The sequence below is a fragment of the Eucyclogobius newberryi genome, unplaced genomic scaffold, assembly GCF_026437365.1.
Source record: "Eucyclogobius newberryi isolate DKJ021-1_F unplaced genomic scaffold, fEucNew1.0.hap1 SCAF_132, whole genome shotgun sequence".
NCBI lineage: Eukaryota > Metazoa > Chordata > Actinopteri > Gobiiformes > Gobiidae > Eucyclogobius > Eucyclogobius newberryi.
The window spans coordinates 24230-42500 of record NW_027315760.1 but is presented as its reverse complement, the minus strand read 5'-3'; the positions used below and the strand labels follow the sequence as shown (position 1 = coordinate 42500).

At 47.4% G+C, this 18271-nt stretch overlaps 1 protein-coding gene across 1 annotated transcript; it reads right to left on the bottom strand.

The window, feature by feature from the left end:
• Positions 1 to 1320: 1320 nt before the first annotated feature.
• LOC140359031 (keratin, type II cytoskeletal 8-like) lies at positions 1321 to 4195 on the bottom strand. The gene is made up of 6 exons (XM_072443904.1): positions 3764 to 4195; positions 2481 to 2689; positions 2335 to 2395; positions 2044 to 2139; positions 1663 to 1953; positions 1321 to 1584 (listed from the first exon to the last, which is right to left on the bottom strand). The coding sequence occupies exons 1-6, from the start codon at positions 4142 to 4144 to the stop codon at positions 1336 to 1338; spliced, it is 1287 nt and encodes a 428-aa protein (XP_072300005.1). The 5' UTR covers positions 4145 to 4195; the 3' UTR covers positions 1321 to 1335.
• Between the last annotated feature and the right edge of the window lie 14076 nt (positions 4196 to 18271).

Sequence of the window (18271 nt, the reverse complement as noted above, 5' to 3'; positions counted from 1 at the left end):
ACTGCAGCGTGTGTTAATGAACTCATTTCACATTAAACTGTCTGTGATTTTGTCCGACACTTTTCTATCTCACAACATTTAGATCGGGTCAAAGAATTATTTTATCTTCAATTAAATCTGTGTCCTGCTGTTTCCAGCCCTGAAACTCCTCATGTGAGATCACGTCACACTGATGTGATTATTATTGTCCATTCTAGTCCCTGATTGGCTGAAGGGATGATGATGTTACTACTCTCTCTGCTTTAAAACCCTCCTCGGTCTTGAAATTTAAATCATCAATCACAAAATGATATAATGCATTAAAATGTCACTCTCAAAAGCTACACCAAATAAGGCGTAACCCCATATTAAAAGTGATGTAATCCCTCATTCGTCCAGCAGGGTTCTACGGTACAAAAATGCAGTTGTGTCGTCCGGACTCATCTGGATTTCAGAATGACTCTTGGATGAAAAGACGACACAACTGAATCTTTCCACAAACAGTTTAAAATGAAAAAGTCAGACATTGTCATTCAGAGTCATTTTTCTCTCAGATTTATTTGATGTTCATTTGTGTGTAATAAATCTGGTCACAATAGCTTTGGAAGGACATCAATCTTGGCAGAAAACATTTAAAAAATAGTACAAATCAAACAGTGCCAGAACTAATCTCGTCAAAGTTTGCACCACTAATGTAAACAGTCCGATTTTTTTTAAGATTACAATGATCCGATTAGTCTAGGACATTGCACCAAAAGTGTACGTATTTTTTTGAATATTTTTCTTCCGAGATTAGCACTCTTTTCTCAGAACTTGGAAGTCAGTGCAACGTTGCCCCACTAGCGGACTCTGGCTCGTCAGACTTTTGAGACGCCCCCTTTTAAACGACTGTACTTGGATCTGTAACATACATGGTTAAGGATTCTTTTTTGGGTTGATTTATGTGTGCTGCGCCGCACAGAGATGTCTAATATCTCCTTGAGGATGAGGTCGTTGACATCTTGGTGACTTGGATACCGCCGTAGCCGCCGCTCATCCCACCGCCGTAGCCGTAGCTGCCGCCACCGCTCATCCCACCGCCGGAGCCGCCGCTGCTGTAATTGCTGCTGCTCACTGCAAGAAGGAGAAAGGAACATTACGTCTAATCCATTTTTCACACATCTTACTGTTGCTTTGGATGATTTTAAACTTACGTCCACCGCCGGAGCTGGATGACTGGACGTGGATGGTTGCCTGAGCGCCTCCACTGTGCATTCTGTTATAAAACATCAGGAAGATTGATTTACATCGCAGATTCATGTTGAGGTATGATTTTGAGCTGAAGCTGAATATGCTTCTTGATGTTTCGAGTGATCGTCACGAGAGAGTCGAGGATTGCACATACCTGATCTCTTCTCCTTCCAACAGCTTCCTGTAGGTGGCGATCTCAATGTCCAGGGCCAGTTTGACGTTCATGAGTTCCTGGTACTCGCGGACCTGGCGGGCCATGTCCTGCTTGGCTCTCTGCAGAGCATCTTCCAGATCCCTGATTCTGAGTTTGGCGTCCTTCACTGCCAGCTCTCCGCGCTCCTCTGCCTCCGCGATCTGGGCCTCGAGGTTGGCTCTCTGCACAGAAATCGTTTAATTAGCTTCTTACACCTTTTCATTCATTGCTTCATCAGTCCAGGATGTGTGGCTTCTTACCTGTCCCTTGACTGATTCGATTTCGTTCTGGAGGCGGGCGATCATGCGGTTCAACTCTGCGATCTCGGCTTTGGTCGAGCGCAGGTCATCGCCGTACTGACCAGCGGAACTCTGCATCTCCTCGTATTTCTGTTTGTACCATGACTCTGCCTCCGCCTTGCTCTTGTTGGCAATGTCCTCATACTGAGCTCTGACTTCAGCGACGATGGAGTCCATGTCCAGGCCACGGCTGTTGTCCATCTGCACAATGACAGATGTGTCCTTGATCTGGCCCTGGAGTTCGCGCAGCTCCTGCAAAGTCAACACAAAATAAAATCAGGACAAACATTCAATCTAGTTTTTACTTAGTTCAAAGTGATTCTAAAGGCTATTGTTACGTACGGCCTCATAGATGGCCCTGAGGAAGTTGATCTCATCTTGAAGAGCGTCAACCTTGGCCTCCAGCTCGATCTTGTTCATGTAGGCAGCGTCAACGTCCTGAAACAAACATGTTTGTCGTTGTTTGTAAAGTACATGTTTTGTGTTCCCCTGGTGTCCTCCCTCTTTGTGCCATAAGTGGCATATTGACTTGGCTTTTATTCATTGGAAATTACAAATGTAACTGGCAGAAAAGATTCCTTCCGCAGGTTGTTACCCATCATTTTGTAACTTTACTTTCAATAGATTTCTCACCTTCTTGAGGAGCACAAACTCATTTTCCACACCAGCGCGCTTGTTGATCTCATCTTCATATCTGTTTGAAGTAACAACATTTTAGAACAATCCAGAACTCCACCATGACATTTTCACTGCCTTGAATGTACAAACACACAACTCACTTCATCTTGAAGTCCTCCACCAGGCCCTGCATGTTCCTGAGCTCGTTCTCCAGTTTGCCCTTCTCGTTGCCCAGGCCGTCGAGCTGGCGGCGCAGGTTGGCGATGTAAGCTTCAAACATGGAGTCGATGTTGGAGCGAGTGGTGGTCTGTTCCTGAAGAAGGCTCCACTTGGTCTCCAGCATCTTGTTCTGCTGCTCCAGGAAGCGCACCTGTGATGGAGGCACAAATGTAAGACTTTTGTTTGTTAATATACAGTTTTCGTAGTTTGTGTGTCCGTAATTAAATGTATATGATCAAAATGCTTAAAATAAATAAATGCCATCTTTGTGAGACTTCATGCCCATTAACACTATGTTAATGCAGCACCTCATTCTTACATAATCCATACAAAAGCCATAATTAAAGGAACAAACACATTCCAAAGGGTGTGTCAACTGTACTTAACTTCATATCAAGTTTTTCCAAATGCCTTAACGAGAATGACTGGGCAGAAAGCCAAGCCTTCTGGTGCCACGCCCAGATTAAAACTACTGGAAATGTCAGATTTATACATATTTTTAAAAGTGCAATTCCTCACAATCCACTGAATTGATCTTTCTGATATAGATATAGGATTTGTACTTGTTGTTTTAAAGGCCATGATGATAAGTAGGTGTGGCTAGACAAAGCAGAATCATCACATGACCAATCACTTTTCATGTCGGATTCTTCTAGTCATGTTCCAAAACTTGTTGAACTCCAAAATACCTTCACACATAGAAGTATTTTACAACTTTCCGTGTATTCCAGTGGCAGCTAGGTGACAGGTGCAATGTGCATTTCTCAGACTTTGAACCTGTCGGCTCAGCGCTGGAGATAGAGACTCTTTCTCTCTCGTATGAGTCACCCTCGGCCTGACCCCACCCATGTTTGAACAGCAGCGGTGGAGGACGGTCCTTTTTTGCACAGTGAGAATTTGGGAGAAGGCACGTACATTCTCTGCGTACGCGGCTGAAAAGGACGTCGCTCATTGATGAATTCGACAGAGACAACGGCCATTGTCTTTGTGCTTTTCTTCATCGTGAGCGGCACTAGCGAAACCATCGGATTCACACCAATAAATGAGCGTACATCAATTCCAATGACTCAAAAGCGTAATGTTTATCTCGACGTGATGTCTAACAAGAGAGATCGTGCATGAACAAAGTGAATATGAGTCAAATTTAGGATACGTTTTTGTCGTTTTACTAAATAGACCGACTCCTGCAGCTCAGCCAAACCAAAGACGGGCAAACCAAACGCACCTTGTCGATGAACGATGCGAAGCGGTTGTTGAGCGTCTTGATCTGCTCCTTCTCCTGGGTGCGCACGGCTTGGATGGTCGGGTCGATGTCCACGTTCATGGGGGCCAGGAGGCTCTGGTTCACGGTGACCGCGGTGATGGGTGCAGGCATGAAACCGCCGCTGCCGCCCATGCCGCCGCCCATGCTGCCGCCGTAACTGCTGCCCAGGCTGTAGGACATGCTGCTGCTGATGCCGCCGCCGCCGCCCATGTTCATGCCCATGCCTCCGTAGGAAGAGCCTCCGCTGGTGTAGGTCTTCTTCATGGAGTAGCTGCTGCTGGGGGCCGTGCTTCTGCGGGTGCTGTAGTTACTCACGGACATCGCTCTCCTGGCTGGCTGCATGTTTGCGCTTGTCGTGTCGGGGTCAGAGTTGAGAGAAGAAGGAGAAGATGTGTCAAAGGAGAGCCGAGAGTCCTCTGAGTGTTTGGCTGCGCGGCGCGTGTGTTTTTATGTCCGCGGGACGTGGGGGCGGACCTTGCCGAGCTAACCTGTACTCTCACTTTTGTCTCTGGGGTGTGGAATAGCGGCGGAGGGGGGAGAGCGGAGTGGCCCAGCCTGTCAGACAGGTAGAGGAGTGTCCCTACACACCCAACAGCAAAGAGACTGAGATACCGGCCAAAATGTTTATAAGATAAGAAAGAAATGCATTAGCATGAAATGTTACTGCTCAGTTATAATGTTATTTAACAAGATATTTCAAATGTTTGCAGCAAATTCTTTTAAAGAGAACACTGTACAACAACACACCCGCACAGGTTCATGCCACGACAGCTCCAAAGCTTAATGTTCCAGATCGAGTGGAATCACACGTGCATTGTTGTAATATTTAATAAGTCGAATCGTAAATTAAATGCATCTAACCATGAACAGTCATGATTAAACTCTTAATAATCTGGTCAAAGAGTTGCAATCTAAACTCTGTCTATGTATAAAAGCAACTATCAGTTCATACTTTATAATAATATGTTAAGTCTTAATATGTTTTAAATACATAAAAGTACACTATGTATATATATAAACAGACACATTGGCATTTTTTGATTTTCATGATCCGTGCCTGTCCGTTTTGTTAATATATGTCACCACACCCCATTGCAACATACTCCGAGTCATAGGCGATTGTGCATTCTTCTCCATTCTTTACTCTTTCACATGGACGTGTCTTTCATTTCTACCACGGTGTGAAACCTTGCTCTAAAGCTCAAAGAGCCTCAGACTGAATTTATGCCTTTCCGTGTCTTACTAAAGTCCTCCCGCAGACGGTGAAGGTCACGCTCCGCGATTGCGCCGCTCTGGCCGTGTCGCTGCTCCAGTGTGTGTGCATACTTGACTCCTGCAGCGCACACATAAATCAGGAGACAATGGGCTGAGGGTGAGGCCGCTGCCACCAGACGAGGAGCATTACTGAAGAGTTCAACAACCAGCAGCGAGTTCATCCAGTGTTTTTAGTATTTCTCTCATGTAAAGACCTTTCCAGTGTTCAAGAAGGGTCAAGTCAAAAGCCCAAAATCACAACAGCAGAAAATCAAACAATGAAACAGTCTTTTATCCACAATAGAGAAGCAGGTTAAACAATGTTTGTATGAATTAAGCAAATGTCACAGAGCAGGTGAGGAGCATCCAGGCAGGTGAGGAGTATCCAGGCAGGTGAGGAGCATCCAGGCAGGTGAGGAGTATCCAGGCAGGTGAGGAGCATCCAGGCAGGTGAGGAGCATCCAGGCAGGTGAGGAGCATCCAGGCAGGTGAGGAGCATCCAGGCAGGTGAGGAGTATCCAGGCAGGTGAGGAGCATCCAGGCAGGTGAGGAGCATCCAGGCAGGTGAGGAGCATACAGGCAGGTGAGGAGCATCCCGGCAGGTGAGGAGCATACAGGCAGGTGAGGAGCATCCAGGCAGGTGAGGAGTATCCAGGAAGGTGAGGAGCATCCAGGCAGGTGAGGAGCATCCAGGCAGGTGAGGAGCATCCAGGCAGGTGAGGAGTATCCAGGCAGGTGAGGAGCATCCAGGCAGGTGAGGAGCATCCAGGCAGGTGAGGAGCATCCAGGCAGGTGAGGAGCATCCAGGCAGGTGAGGAGCATCCAGGCAGGTGAGGAGTATCCAGGCAGGTGAGGAGCATCCAGGCAGGTGAGGAGCATCCAGGCAGGTGAGGAGCATCCAGGCAGGTGAGGAGCATCCCGGCAGGTGAGGAGCATACAGGCAGGTGAGGAGCATCCAGGCAGGTGAGGAGTATCCAGGCAGGTGAGGAGCATCCAGGCAGGTGAGGAGCATCCAGGCAGGTGAGGAGCATCCAGGCAGGTGAGGAGTATCCAGGCAGGTGAGGAGCATACAGGCAGGTGAGGAGCATCCAGGCAGGTGAGGAGCATCCAGGCAGGTGAGGAGTATCCAGGCAGGTGAGGAGCATCCAGGCAGGTGAGGAGCATCCAGGCAGGTGAGGAGCATCCAGGCAGGTGAGGAGCATCCAGGCAGGTGAGGAGTATCCAGGCAGGTGAGGAGCATCCAGGCAGGTGAGGAGCATCCAGGCAGGTGAGGAGCATACAGGCAGGTGAGGAGCATCCAGGCAGGTGAGGAGTATCCAGGCAGGTGAGGAGCATACAGGCAGGTGAGGAGCATCCAGGCAGGTGAGGAGCATCCAGGCAGGTGAGGAGTATCCAGGCAGGTGAGGAGCATCCAGGCAGGTGAGGAGCATCCAGGCAGGTGAGGAGCATCCAGGCAGGTGAGGAGCATCCAGGCAGGTGAGGAGTATCCAGGCAGGTGAGGAGCATCCAGGCAGGTGAGGAGCATCCAGGCAGGTGAGGAGCATCCAGGCAGGTGAGGAGCATCCAGGCAGGTGAGGAGCATCCAGGCAGGTGAGGAGCATCCAGGCAGGTGAGGAGCATCCAGGCAGGTGAGGAGCATACAGGCAGGTGAGGAGCATCCAGGCAGGTGAGGATCACTTCTGTATGAGGATTACTTCTGTACCTACTTGCGTTGCAACATCGAAATTTCCCCATTGCATGGACAAATAAAGGCTTATCTTATGTAGTTAATTTTATCGCCTCCTCCAAGTCCTACATTAAACCTAAGAAAATGGTGTAGGGGTTTGACATATACTGTTATTTATTTTGGCAAATGTAATGAACATATAAAGAATAATTTGTGCTGTCTACATACATCAAAATGTATTAATTTAAAATGTTGTGTTTTCTTATTTTGGTCCCTCATTAAAATGAATAGCAGGTTTACATTGCTGTTAAATTAAAATGCATTTATGATGCATTGTAATTGCACCTTGTGCATTGTAATTGCACCTTGTGCTGTGCAATTACAATGACGGTTTGTCAAATCAATGTGGCAAAACAAAACAAAAAGTTGCTTTGCATCAAAGTGTCGTGTGATTTGTAAATCCAAAAAGATTACAATCGTCTGAATCTTACAGTAAATACAACACTGCACAATAATCAAGGGCCCTATGTCCTCTTTTTGGACCGCTAGTGGGGTGCCACAAGACTCCATTTTAGGCCCCCTGTTGTTCATTCCTGCACTGAAGTGAACACTCAGATGTTCAGACGCCAGATCCAGCCAGAAAACTGCATCTGTGCCACAAAGGAGAAGATTTCAGACTGGATCTTAACACAATTATATATTCAATAATGAATAATCTCCCTTCTGCACCTGACATAGTCATTAAGGGAGAAAAGTTACAAGTTGTTGAAGAAGCACATATCTAATTAATCAAATGAATATTGATGCAGTCAAGCGTTTTATGCATTAAATATTTAAAGTAAAACCTCTTCAAAGCTTGTGTAAACAAGCACTCAAAATATTAGATAAATATGTCACATCATGAGTGTATCGTTGTCAAAAAATATAAAACTTTTCATTTAACTTTTCAAAACATCATTCCGTTAGCAAATGTGGGTCTGGTTTTCACAATCTGGCGCCCGCACCTTTAAACGTTTGTGAGATGGAGTGATGAGGGAGGAGTTAGGGCTCTTTAGAACTTTAGAGCAGAAGCTTCAGGAGCCTGGAGTTCAAACCTTCAACTGTGCAATCAACTGTGCAATCACCTGCTCCCTCTGCTGGTGAACTGTTATTTGTGTTTATTTGTCTATTTTCTTTACTGTATTTTAAATATCACATGGGTCATTTTATGATTCCCTCCACACCGTGAACACGTCGCTTTGACTCTGGGACGACACATGAACATGCTTTATCTGCTCCGTGCAATATATTTAGTGTGCAATGTCCCTGTCAGATACATTATATGTGATTAGCTGATTCAAAAAATCTTATATATTCTTATATTCTTATAATATCTTTACATGAGCCTAAGGTGATAGTTTATTGTTGTAGTCAATAAATAAATACAAATGTAAATGAAGCTCCACAGAGGATTCAGGAGGGCAGCGTGTGTGAGCTTGGGTCAAAGTCAAAAGGACGAACCTAAACGAACATGGCGACGCAGAAGGAGGTCGGGATGTCGAGAGTGATGGGACCGAAGTGCTGTGGGAGTGGCCTGAGAGGCTCCTAAAGGCAGGAATCAGAAGAAGAAGAAGAGGATAAAAGGACAGAGCTCAGAGTCCTGTGTAGTTCTGAGTGATGCACAGGAGGGAATGTTTAGTGACCAACGCCTCCTCGACGAGAGAGTGGCAAATGTGACATCTGTAAAAGTTACAAGAAGTGGGTTAGTCATCGTTTACTGTGCGACAAAAGAGCAGAGAGACAAGGCAGTAAAGATAAAAACCCACAGGGATCAATGTTGGTATGTGAGGAAGGAAGGGGATGAAGAAGGGGGGAAGAAAAGTGGAGGAAGGGGATGAAGAAGGGGGGAGGAAGGGGATGAAGAAGGGGGGAGGAAGGGGGGAGGAAGGGGATGAAGAAGGGGGGAGGAAGGGGGGAGGAAGGGGGTTTCTGGTGTGCCACTGTCACTGAGAGCAGAGGAGGTTAAGGAGATTGTTGGTGTGTCGGGAGCAATGGACAATGACAAAACCTGCAGAACCGTGTTATTGATGTCAAGTTGTTTTTAGAGACACATTTTGGATGCAGTGAAAGGACTCGGCCGAACAGTGCAGCGAGCCTCTGCTAATGTTCTTCTGACGCCGATGTGAAGTGACATCACAACCTCCTGAATGGAAACATCTCTGTTGTTAGTCAGCAAACGTACAGTGTGACTCTGGTGGAGAAATGAAGCTGTGCATTTTAAGTTTTAAAACACAATCAGTTTATTGTTGGCGCAGCAAACTCTCACTGTGTCAGCTTTTTGAAGTTGCTTAAGGGCAGTTTTGATGATGAATGTGTTTTGAGTGAAAGTGTCACCACCCTGAGCTTCTCTGCTGCATTCCTCCATCAGAGCAAACACGCTGCAGGCTACGACTTCCCCACACGGAGCTCCACACTTATATAAGAGCTTCATTTAAGCTCAAGTACTTTAAATAATACTACTAAGATACTTAAAACATTAAAGGAGTCCTATTATGTGCAGTTTAAAATCAAATATAGTCTAATATACAGTTGGAAAACAAGTGTGATACTCTGACTGTATTTTATTATTATATATATTTTATATGGTTTTATTTATTTTGAATTTACTTAAATTCTTTAACATATTTTGCCTATGTTTGTTTTTTGTTTTGTGCAGCACTTTGGAGACTTTGTGTTGGTAAAATGTGCTGTACACAAAAAGTTGGATTGGATCAAGAGTACACAGTACACAACGACAGTCTTAGTAGTAATGGTAGTAGTACTAGCAGTAGCAGTAACAAACGCATCTGTCTGCAGTAATAGTATTTCTAGCTCTTCCTGCCGTGTACAGAGTGGGCGTGGCGCTGTGGATAATGTCGGCTTATTCAGATGAATGAAAGGCTGAAACTGAAGTGATGCAAGTCAACATTCTAGTTTACACAAAGGCCCTGAAGTATTAACACTCGTGAGATTTTAACTGTGTACTTTTGGTGTTTAATCTGCAGAATTCATAAAGTTTTGTTCACAACAAATTTTATTTTACTTAATCCATCTTTAAGGTTGCACTCATCTGTACTGTGCATGGGGGAGTCTGTCAGGGGGAGGGGGGGTGATGGGGGAGTCTGTCATAGTGAGGGGGGGTGATGGGGGAGTCTGTCATAGTGAGGGGGGGTGATGGGGGAGTCTGTCATAGTGAGGGGGGTGATGGGGGAGTCTGTCATAGTGAGGGGGGGTGAAGGGGGAGTCTGTCATAGTGAGGGGGGGTGATGGGGGAGTCTGTCATAGTGAGGGGGGTGATGGGGGAGTCTGTCATAGTGAGGGGGGGTGAAGGGGGAGTCTGTCATAGTGAGGGGGGGTGATGGGGGAGTCTGTCATAGTGAGGGGGGTGATGGGGGAGTCTGTCATAGTGAGGGGGGGTGAAGGGGGAGTCTGTCATAGTGAGGGGGGGTGATGGGGGAGTCTGTCATAGTGAGGGGGGTGATGGGGGAGTCTGTCATAGTGAGGGGGGTGATGGGGGAGTCTGTCATAGTGAGGGGGGTGATGGGGGAGTCTGTCATGGGAGGGGGGGTGATGGGGGAGTCTGTCATAGTGAGGGGGGTGATGGGGGAGTCTGTCATGGGAGGGGGGGTGATGGGGGAGTCTGTCATAGTGAGGGGGGTGAAGGGGGAGTCTGTCATAGTGAGGGGGGGGTGAAGGGGGAGTCTGTCATGGGAGGGGGGGTGATTGGGGAGTCTGTCATAATGAGGGGGGGTGAAGGGGGAGTCTGTCATGGGAGGGCGGGTGATGGGGGAGTCTTTCATAGTGAGGGGGGGTGATGGGGGAGTCTGTCATAGTGAGGGGGGTGATGGGGGAGTCTGTCATAGTGAGGGGGGGTGAAGGGGGAGTCTGTCATGGGAGGGCGGGTGATGGGGGAGTCTTTCATAGTGAGGGGGGTGATGGGGGAGTCTGTCATAGTGAGGGGGGTGATGGGGGAGTCTGTCATAGTGAGGGGGGGTGAAGGGGGAGTCTGTCATGGGAGGGCGGGTGATGGGGGAGTCTTTCATAGTGAGGGGGGTGATGGGGGAGTCTGTCATAGTGAGGGGGGGTGAAGGGGGAGTCTGTCATGGGAGGGGGGGTGATGGGGGAGTCTGTCATAGTGAGGGGGGGTGAAGGGGGAGTCTGTCATGGGAGGGGGGGTGATGGGGGAGTCTGTCATAGTGAGGGGGGGTGATGGGGGAGTCTGTCATAGTGAGGGGGGATGATGGGGGAGTCTGTCATAGTGAGGGGGGATGATGGGGAAGTGTGTCAGGGGGAGGGGGGGTGATGGGGGGGTCTGTCAGGGTGAGGGGGGGTGAAGGGGGAGTCTGTCATAGTGAGGGGGGGCGATGGAGTGGGGTGATGGAAAACGATTGGTGAATGTCCCGCCTCTTGTATCCTCAGGTATGCGTCGACGCGCCGCTGTGATGAGTCAGAGCTGTGGAGCGGCCGCGTGTTTCATGTGGAGCATTCTTTGTGGGTGGAGTAGATCTGATAAAATAAACAGCTACGTTCATGGGAAAGTGTAAAAATATTCACATCCAGTTGCTGTCATATGTTGTCACGGAAACTATAATGCATTTGTGTGTGTGCATCAAGCATATCCAGCTGTTACTGCACCTTACTTTGTGACTTTATGACTTAATGACTTTATGACTTACTCAGAACATGATCGTTGCTTTCCCTGCAGCCCTGAGAACTCTGCATTTGTGCAGCGCATTGTTCCCTTGGCAACCAGTCAAACAAACATAACTCAGTGAAGCATCTTAATGGAGGAATGAGAAGACTGCACAGGTTGAGCGACTGGTCTGATTGGTCTCCACCTGTGTAAGACACCTCTTTATGGACGCATTCATCATCATTGTTTATATTTGACTTTTATTCATTGTTTTATGTCCGTCGCTGCAACGTGCAACCTGCACGTGCAAAAGGTAGAAGACATTTACAGTATATTTCCTGTTAACTTCTCCAACTTTGGTGATGATGATGGACGGTCGTCGTAGCGATCAGTCAGTCATTATCGATCACTTATCAACTCGGTATGATTTTAGAACTCTGGATGTCGAAGCCTCGTTATGGAACGTTGTCGAGTGTGTTCACGTTTAGCGTTACTTTAAACAACCGTTAGCATGTAAACCAGTAGCATGGAAACCGTTAGCATGTAAACTGTTAGCATGTAAACCGTTAGCCTCTGCGCTAAAGGCTAAGTGGACGTTTCTGGAGTTGGGCTTCTGGAATCGAGTTACACGAGACATCCTCTTTTACCGGAGCAACGATGTCTCTGGTCATGAGGAGCAACGATGGCTCTGGTCATGAGGAGCAACAATGTCTCTGGTCATGAGGAGCAACGATGTCTCTGGTCATGAGGAGCAACGATGTCTCTGGTCATGAGGAGCAACGATGTCTCTGGTCATGAGGAGCAACGATGTCTCTGGTCATGAGGAGCAACGATGGCTCTGGTCATGAGGAGCAACGATGGCTCTGGTCATGAGGAGCAACGATGGCTCTGGTCATGAGGAGCAACGATGGCTCTGGTCCCAGACGTCGCCCATCCATGAGATCAACATTTTGAACACATAAACCAGAACAATACAAAGAACACAAGAGGAAACATACACGTCCTACACACGTTCAGTCCGGTGCGTCCGTCCCATCCGGTCCGAAGACTTTCCAATTTTTCTATTTTCAGATTGAGATTGAATATATTTTTTTTTCCATTTTGCATATCTCCTCCATGGGGTGGAGGGTGACGCCTTCCAGTGACAGGACGTTCACATGAAACACGGTAATGGCTTATGTCCTGGTGCCAGAGACTCTCCAGCAGGGGGAATCCAACTGAGATGCACAAACATGTTCCCACTCTTCAGAACAAAATTATCCTCTCTTTCCCATTTATAGTAAGAAGAGTCGCTGTCCACATTTTCAATAATTTTATATCATTTTCTGGACTTTAAGTTTTGGCCGGGGTGCGACTTATACTCCAGAGCGACTTATATGTGATATTATTTTCACACTGACAACCACAAGAGGGCGCTCTAGGCGGCGCAGAAGAAGAATCTGCACTTCCTCTTCCTCCGGAGTTTTTGGAGTTGTTTAGAAGTGACACAGAGGAAGAAGAATTCAGTGGATTTAGTGATTTGGGGTAAAACTGATGCTTTGCTAAACTTGTTAGCATGTTCTTTATGCTATAGTTATCTGAATAACTGTTCATATGTTACGTTAACATACCAGACACTTACCACAGTTCTGTCTGTGCCTCATGTAGCTGAAGGTGTTAGCGTTAGCATACCTCATTTAGCTGAAGGTGTTAGCGTTAGCATACATCATGTAGCTGAAGGTGTTAGCGTTAGCATACGTACACCTATTCACCATGTTCTCTCATCTGTTATTTTAAACTACATTTAAACAAGAAATGTCTGTTCTTGGTCTTGGATTATATCAAATAAATTTCCCCCAAAAATGCAACTTATATATGTTTTTTTTTTCTTCTCTATTATGCATTTTTTGGTTGGTGCAATTTATACTCCGGAAAATACAGTATCAAAATTGGCATCCTCAAGGTGGTATGGTGGCAAACAGCTTTTATCTCTGATCTCTTTTAACCTCCAGGTGCAGGGTTCATTCATTCTCCATATTTAGTATGATTGTACGCCTGAGCCCGTGGACACGCCTCTTTACGTTCCAGGCATCCTGCTCGAGTGGGTGTGTCTGCGAGGGCGTGGTCTGTGGCAGCTTTAATCTCTGCTTCACCGTTTCACCACCTGCCAAGGCCCACGCCCAAAAACACGAGGCATCCGCCAGTCATGCATGCACATATCTGCTCCGGGAGAATGCGGTTCTCCCGGAGCAGAAACATCTCTTGTAAAAACTGCACACGGCGAAACTGCCTCGTGTCAAATCCAGCCCAGCCAGCTCCACGGCGTCGGCGTCTTTAACCAACGTGCAGCAAAGTCAACACATTCTTGGCTCTTGCAAACGCTCTTGTGCACACAGCATTTGCAGAGTGATATATGGTTTTAGGGTTACGGACTTTGACACTCGCGGCGGGCGCAGTGCGAGTCCCGAGCGCGAGGCCTGGGAACGCACGGCACAAGCTTCACCGTGAGTCACCGTCGGACAGGAACCGTCTTGCCCAAAGCCCCGACAGAAAAAAGAAACAGCACTGCCTTAGCAACCGAATGAACGGTTTCCCCGGACTTTCTGTAAACATAATGCTGCTGAATGATGTCACCCCAGATCACAATAATCTCATTTAGACACTGAAGGCGAGTTGAGGCTGTTTTTACCCACGCGGTGACCTCCATGCTGCAGTATGAGTCTCACAGAGTCACTAGAACATGCATCAGACGCTCTCGTTTTAGGAGATCGTCTGGTCAGGCCGAGAGTGAAAGAGTATTTGCAGAAAAGGACGAGCCCGTTCAAACCCGGCAGCGCTGGCTCAGTCACATACGCACCAAAAGTCATCATTTAAAATCAGAATTGAAATGAGATCATTATCAATTATTGAAATCAGTCGTGAAATAAGTTACATCTCGTGTGAGTAATCAGAGTTCTTACTGCAAAATGCAACAACAAAAGGACAGACTAGTGGCAAAACTGCGGCAAAGACACACATGAAAGAGAAAATGCGGAAGATTTAAGAAGTTTTTTTATTGTGAAGTTCATTGTAGTTTGTCTTCAACAGTGTGATTGACTTGTGATGTCACCGGGTGTTTCTCTTCGGCCTGGAAACTCAAATCAGATCTGGTTACTGGGTTATCTGATTAGTCTGGTTATCTGACTTCTTTCTGTAAACAACATATCACTATAGCTTCACCTTTATATGAGTCATTGTTTTCACAGGCTTTGAATGATCCGAGAGTCGCTCCTTTTTCACAAACGCTGGCACGACCGTAGCTGCAGCGCCCACCCGAACGCTGTCCTCACACCGAAGGGCGTGGCATGTTTGTCCTCAGGTGGGACCCGTAGCAGCAGCGCCCACCCGAACGCCGTCCTCACACCGAAGGGCCGTAGCAGCAGCGCCCACCCGAACGCGGTCCTCACACCGAAGGGCGTGGCATGTTTGTCCTCAGGCGGGACCCGTAGCAGCAGCGCCCACCCGAGCGCCGTCCTCACACCGAAGGGCGTGGCATGTTTGTCCTCAGGCGGGACCCGTAGCAGCAGCGCCCACCCGAACGCCGTCCTCACACCGAAGGGCGTGGCATGTTTGTCCTCAGGCGGGACCCGTAGCAGCAGCGCCCACCCGAACGCCGTCCTCACACCGAAGGGCGTGGCATGTTTGTCCTCTGGCGGGACCCGTAGCAGCAGCGCTCACTCGAACGCCGTCCTCACACCGAAGGGCGTGGCATGGTTGTCCTCAGGTGGGACCCGTTGGCAGGAAGATGAAGTACTGATCCTCGTACTGCACTTTTCAGGCGGAGCATTGACATTACACGACAAACTACAGTTTTTCCGCCTTTGAATCCGACCTTTTGACCCCTCCACATTCTCAGGCGCTGTACATCGTTCATAACTCCACCTGCCACTCAAACTGTCGCATGCTTCCCCCTGAGTGTCGGGCTGTGGCTTTGTGTACTTCATACCGATGTCACGTACATTATGCAGACAAAGCATGAACAGAACACACTGGCCAAAGTCGTTTTGCTCAAGTATTAAATTATTATTTAACAATATCGACTTCTTACGTTGACAAAAATACACTCTCTAGTGCCCAGAGATTTTGTTGACTCAAATAAGAGAAAGTAAAACCCTCCTGTGCACTTTTTGTGACTAATATTTGAACCTAGAAATGTAAACCTGGCTTTTCATTATTGCAGATGAATAAGTCCCAAATATGCACATTTAAGGCCTTAATATTATTACGTGAAAAGAGTGCACGATGAAAAACGTGTACTCTTATGTTTGAATGAGCATCTCGTCTTATTCACCTGCCTCGCCTCGGAAGTGTTTCAAGAATGAATGAAGTGTGTGTGTGTTCTGCTCGCACCGTCACACGCCGGCGCTCACACAATGGCGCTCATTTGATTATGACACTTCGCGCTTGGTCGGCCGCGATGTGCTGATGTCTTTGTGCTGATGTCTCTGTGCTGATGTCTCTGTGCTGATGTCTCTGTGCTTTTCGTCTGGTTTGGGGCCGGTCCCGTACAGAGGAGCCGCAGTGGGCTTGTCCGTGCAGGTTCGCTCTGAGCAATAAAACATTCCTGTGGCACCACCCACCCAATTACTCACCCACCTCATTGACTTAAACTGAGAAACACTAGTTCGCCTCACTGCACTCTGAGTCAGGAGATCAGCCTAGAACCTCCCCTAGCCTAGGCCCTCCTCTAGTCTAGACCCTCCCCTAGCCTAGACCCTCCCCTAGCCTAGACCTTCCTCTAGCCTAGGCCCTCCTCTAGCCTAGACCCTCCCCTAGCCGAGACCTTCCTCTTGCCGAGACCCTCCCCTAGCCTAGACCTTCCCCTAGCCGAGACCCTCCCCTAGTCTAGACCTTCCTCTAGCCTAGACCCTCCCCTAGCCTAGGCCCTCTCCTAGCCTAGACCCTCCCCTAGCCTAGGCCCTCTCCTAGCCTAGACCCTCCCCTAGCCTAGACCCTCCCCTAGCCTAGACCTTCCTCTAGCCTAGGCCCTCCTCTAGCCTAGACCCTCCCCTAGCCGAGACCTTCCTCTAGCCGAGACCCTCCCCTAGCCTAGACCTTCCCCTAGCCGAGACCCTCCCCTAGTCTAGACCTTCCTCTAGCCTAGACCCTCCCCTAGCCTAGGCCCTCTCCTAGCCTAGACCCTCCCCTAGCCTAGGCCCTCTCCTAGCCTAGACCCTCCCCTAGCCTTGACCCTCCCCTAGCCTAGACCCTCTCCTAACCTAGCACTTTACTTCTTTTATTCGTCTGAAATGAGGAACAAAAAAGAAAAAGTACTGTAAACAAAAACATATGAGGTTAAAGTGAATACGATGTGCGTAACTTTCCTGAGAGTTTAATTCAAGCTACAGTTGTATTTCATGTACACTGTGTGACTCATTAAAGGAATGCTCCCTACACATTGTGTTATAAAAACATTAAACAGTCAGTTTGGAGGCGTGTCAGCAGGTTAGAAAGACGAGGAGCTCTCCGCCCTCTTTACTCTGGCCTCACGCCTTTAGCACCAAACATAATAGAAAAAGATTAACTCAATCATAAAAGTGCATCCGCTCCAGAAGACGCAGAACTTTGCATCCCGTAAATGATCAGTCACGATCACGCGTAACGCACAGGGGCCTCATAACAGCTGAAGGGCTCATAACAGCTGAAGGGCTCATAACAGCTGAAGGGCTCATAACAGCTGAAGGGCTTTTACAATCCCAGGTTTAAAGGTGCTTTTATTCATGTGAACTGCGTTGACACAGTTCTGAGCGCGCTTGTCTTGTTGCATACAATGATTATCTCTGGTGTGGATGCATTTCGTTTGGACGTGCCGTCCCATCAAACTAAGTCAGATTCAGAAAAACGTCATTTTTTGTCCCTGTCAAACCTTTCACGGTAAGAGTGAAAGCACCTGAGACAGTTAAGAGCTGCTGAAGGTATTTACTGCGCTACATCTAAAACCCCGCCCCCTGCTCACACACAGGTGTACAAGGAAACAAGTGTAAACAGATAGGACACTATGGTTTCAAGTGCAAATATGTACTTGACATTATGGTTTCATTAACGTTATGGTGCAGATTTCTGTACGCTGAGCCTTGATGTCAAAAGGATTTCACTTCTTCATTCATTTGTTTCTAAAAAGGAGATGAGTCAAACTGGAGGACGATAGAGTTTATCTGACCCTTGGCTGAGGGTGTGACCGAATCTGAACAACAAGACTATGAAATAAACACAGGCAGTTGTGAAATAATGGATACTCTATATTGTATGCTTTTCTTTGACACTTATTATAAAAGCATTTAAGGTGAATTTTGTGTTTGTTGTAGTTCCTGGAGGTAAGGACAAGGCAAGTGACATGTATTTGTAGTGTGAAAATCAGAATGCAATATAATAATGTCAATAAAATCAGAAACAATCATCACGTATCATCACATGTTCTTTTAAAAGGAGAGTGCAGATAAAACCTGGTCCACGTTATTGAAGCATCAACAGGATCAAACATAATGGAAGAAATGAAAGAAACTGTTCGATTGGAGTTCTTTTAAATCGTTTGTTCGTTGTCTTCCAAACACAGCAGTTGCTCTAAAAACGCACAGACCGACCCGTCCTGTACGTTCTCTCCTGGCCATTCAAATACACACCTCTGATTATTGGCTTATCTGATTCCCTCCAGTTATCTGATTATCACTGGCCTCGGTAAAGGCTCCCGATGTCAGAGTCTCACATCGTCAGGACGGTTTCAGCTCGTTTTAAGTTCTCCCTGAACGTTCGAGCCGACGTTTCAGGACAAGAGCAGAACGGCCCAGGCTTGCTGCCCATGTCACCTTTGACCTTAAGGTATAGCAGGGCCTTTCCTCTAAAAACCCTGGAGGCGGTTTGTGCTTGTGGAGAATAATAAGTT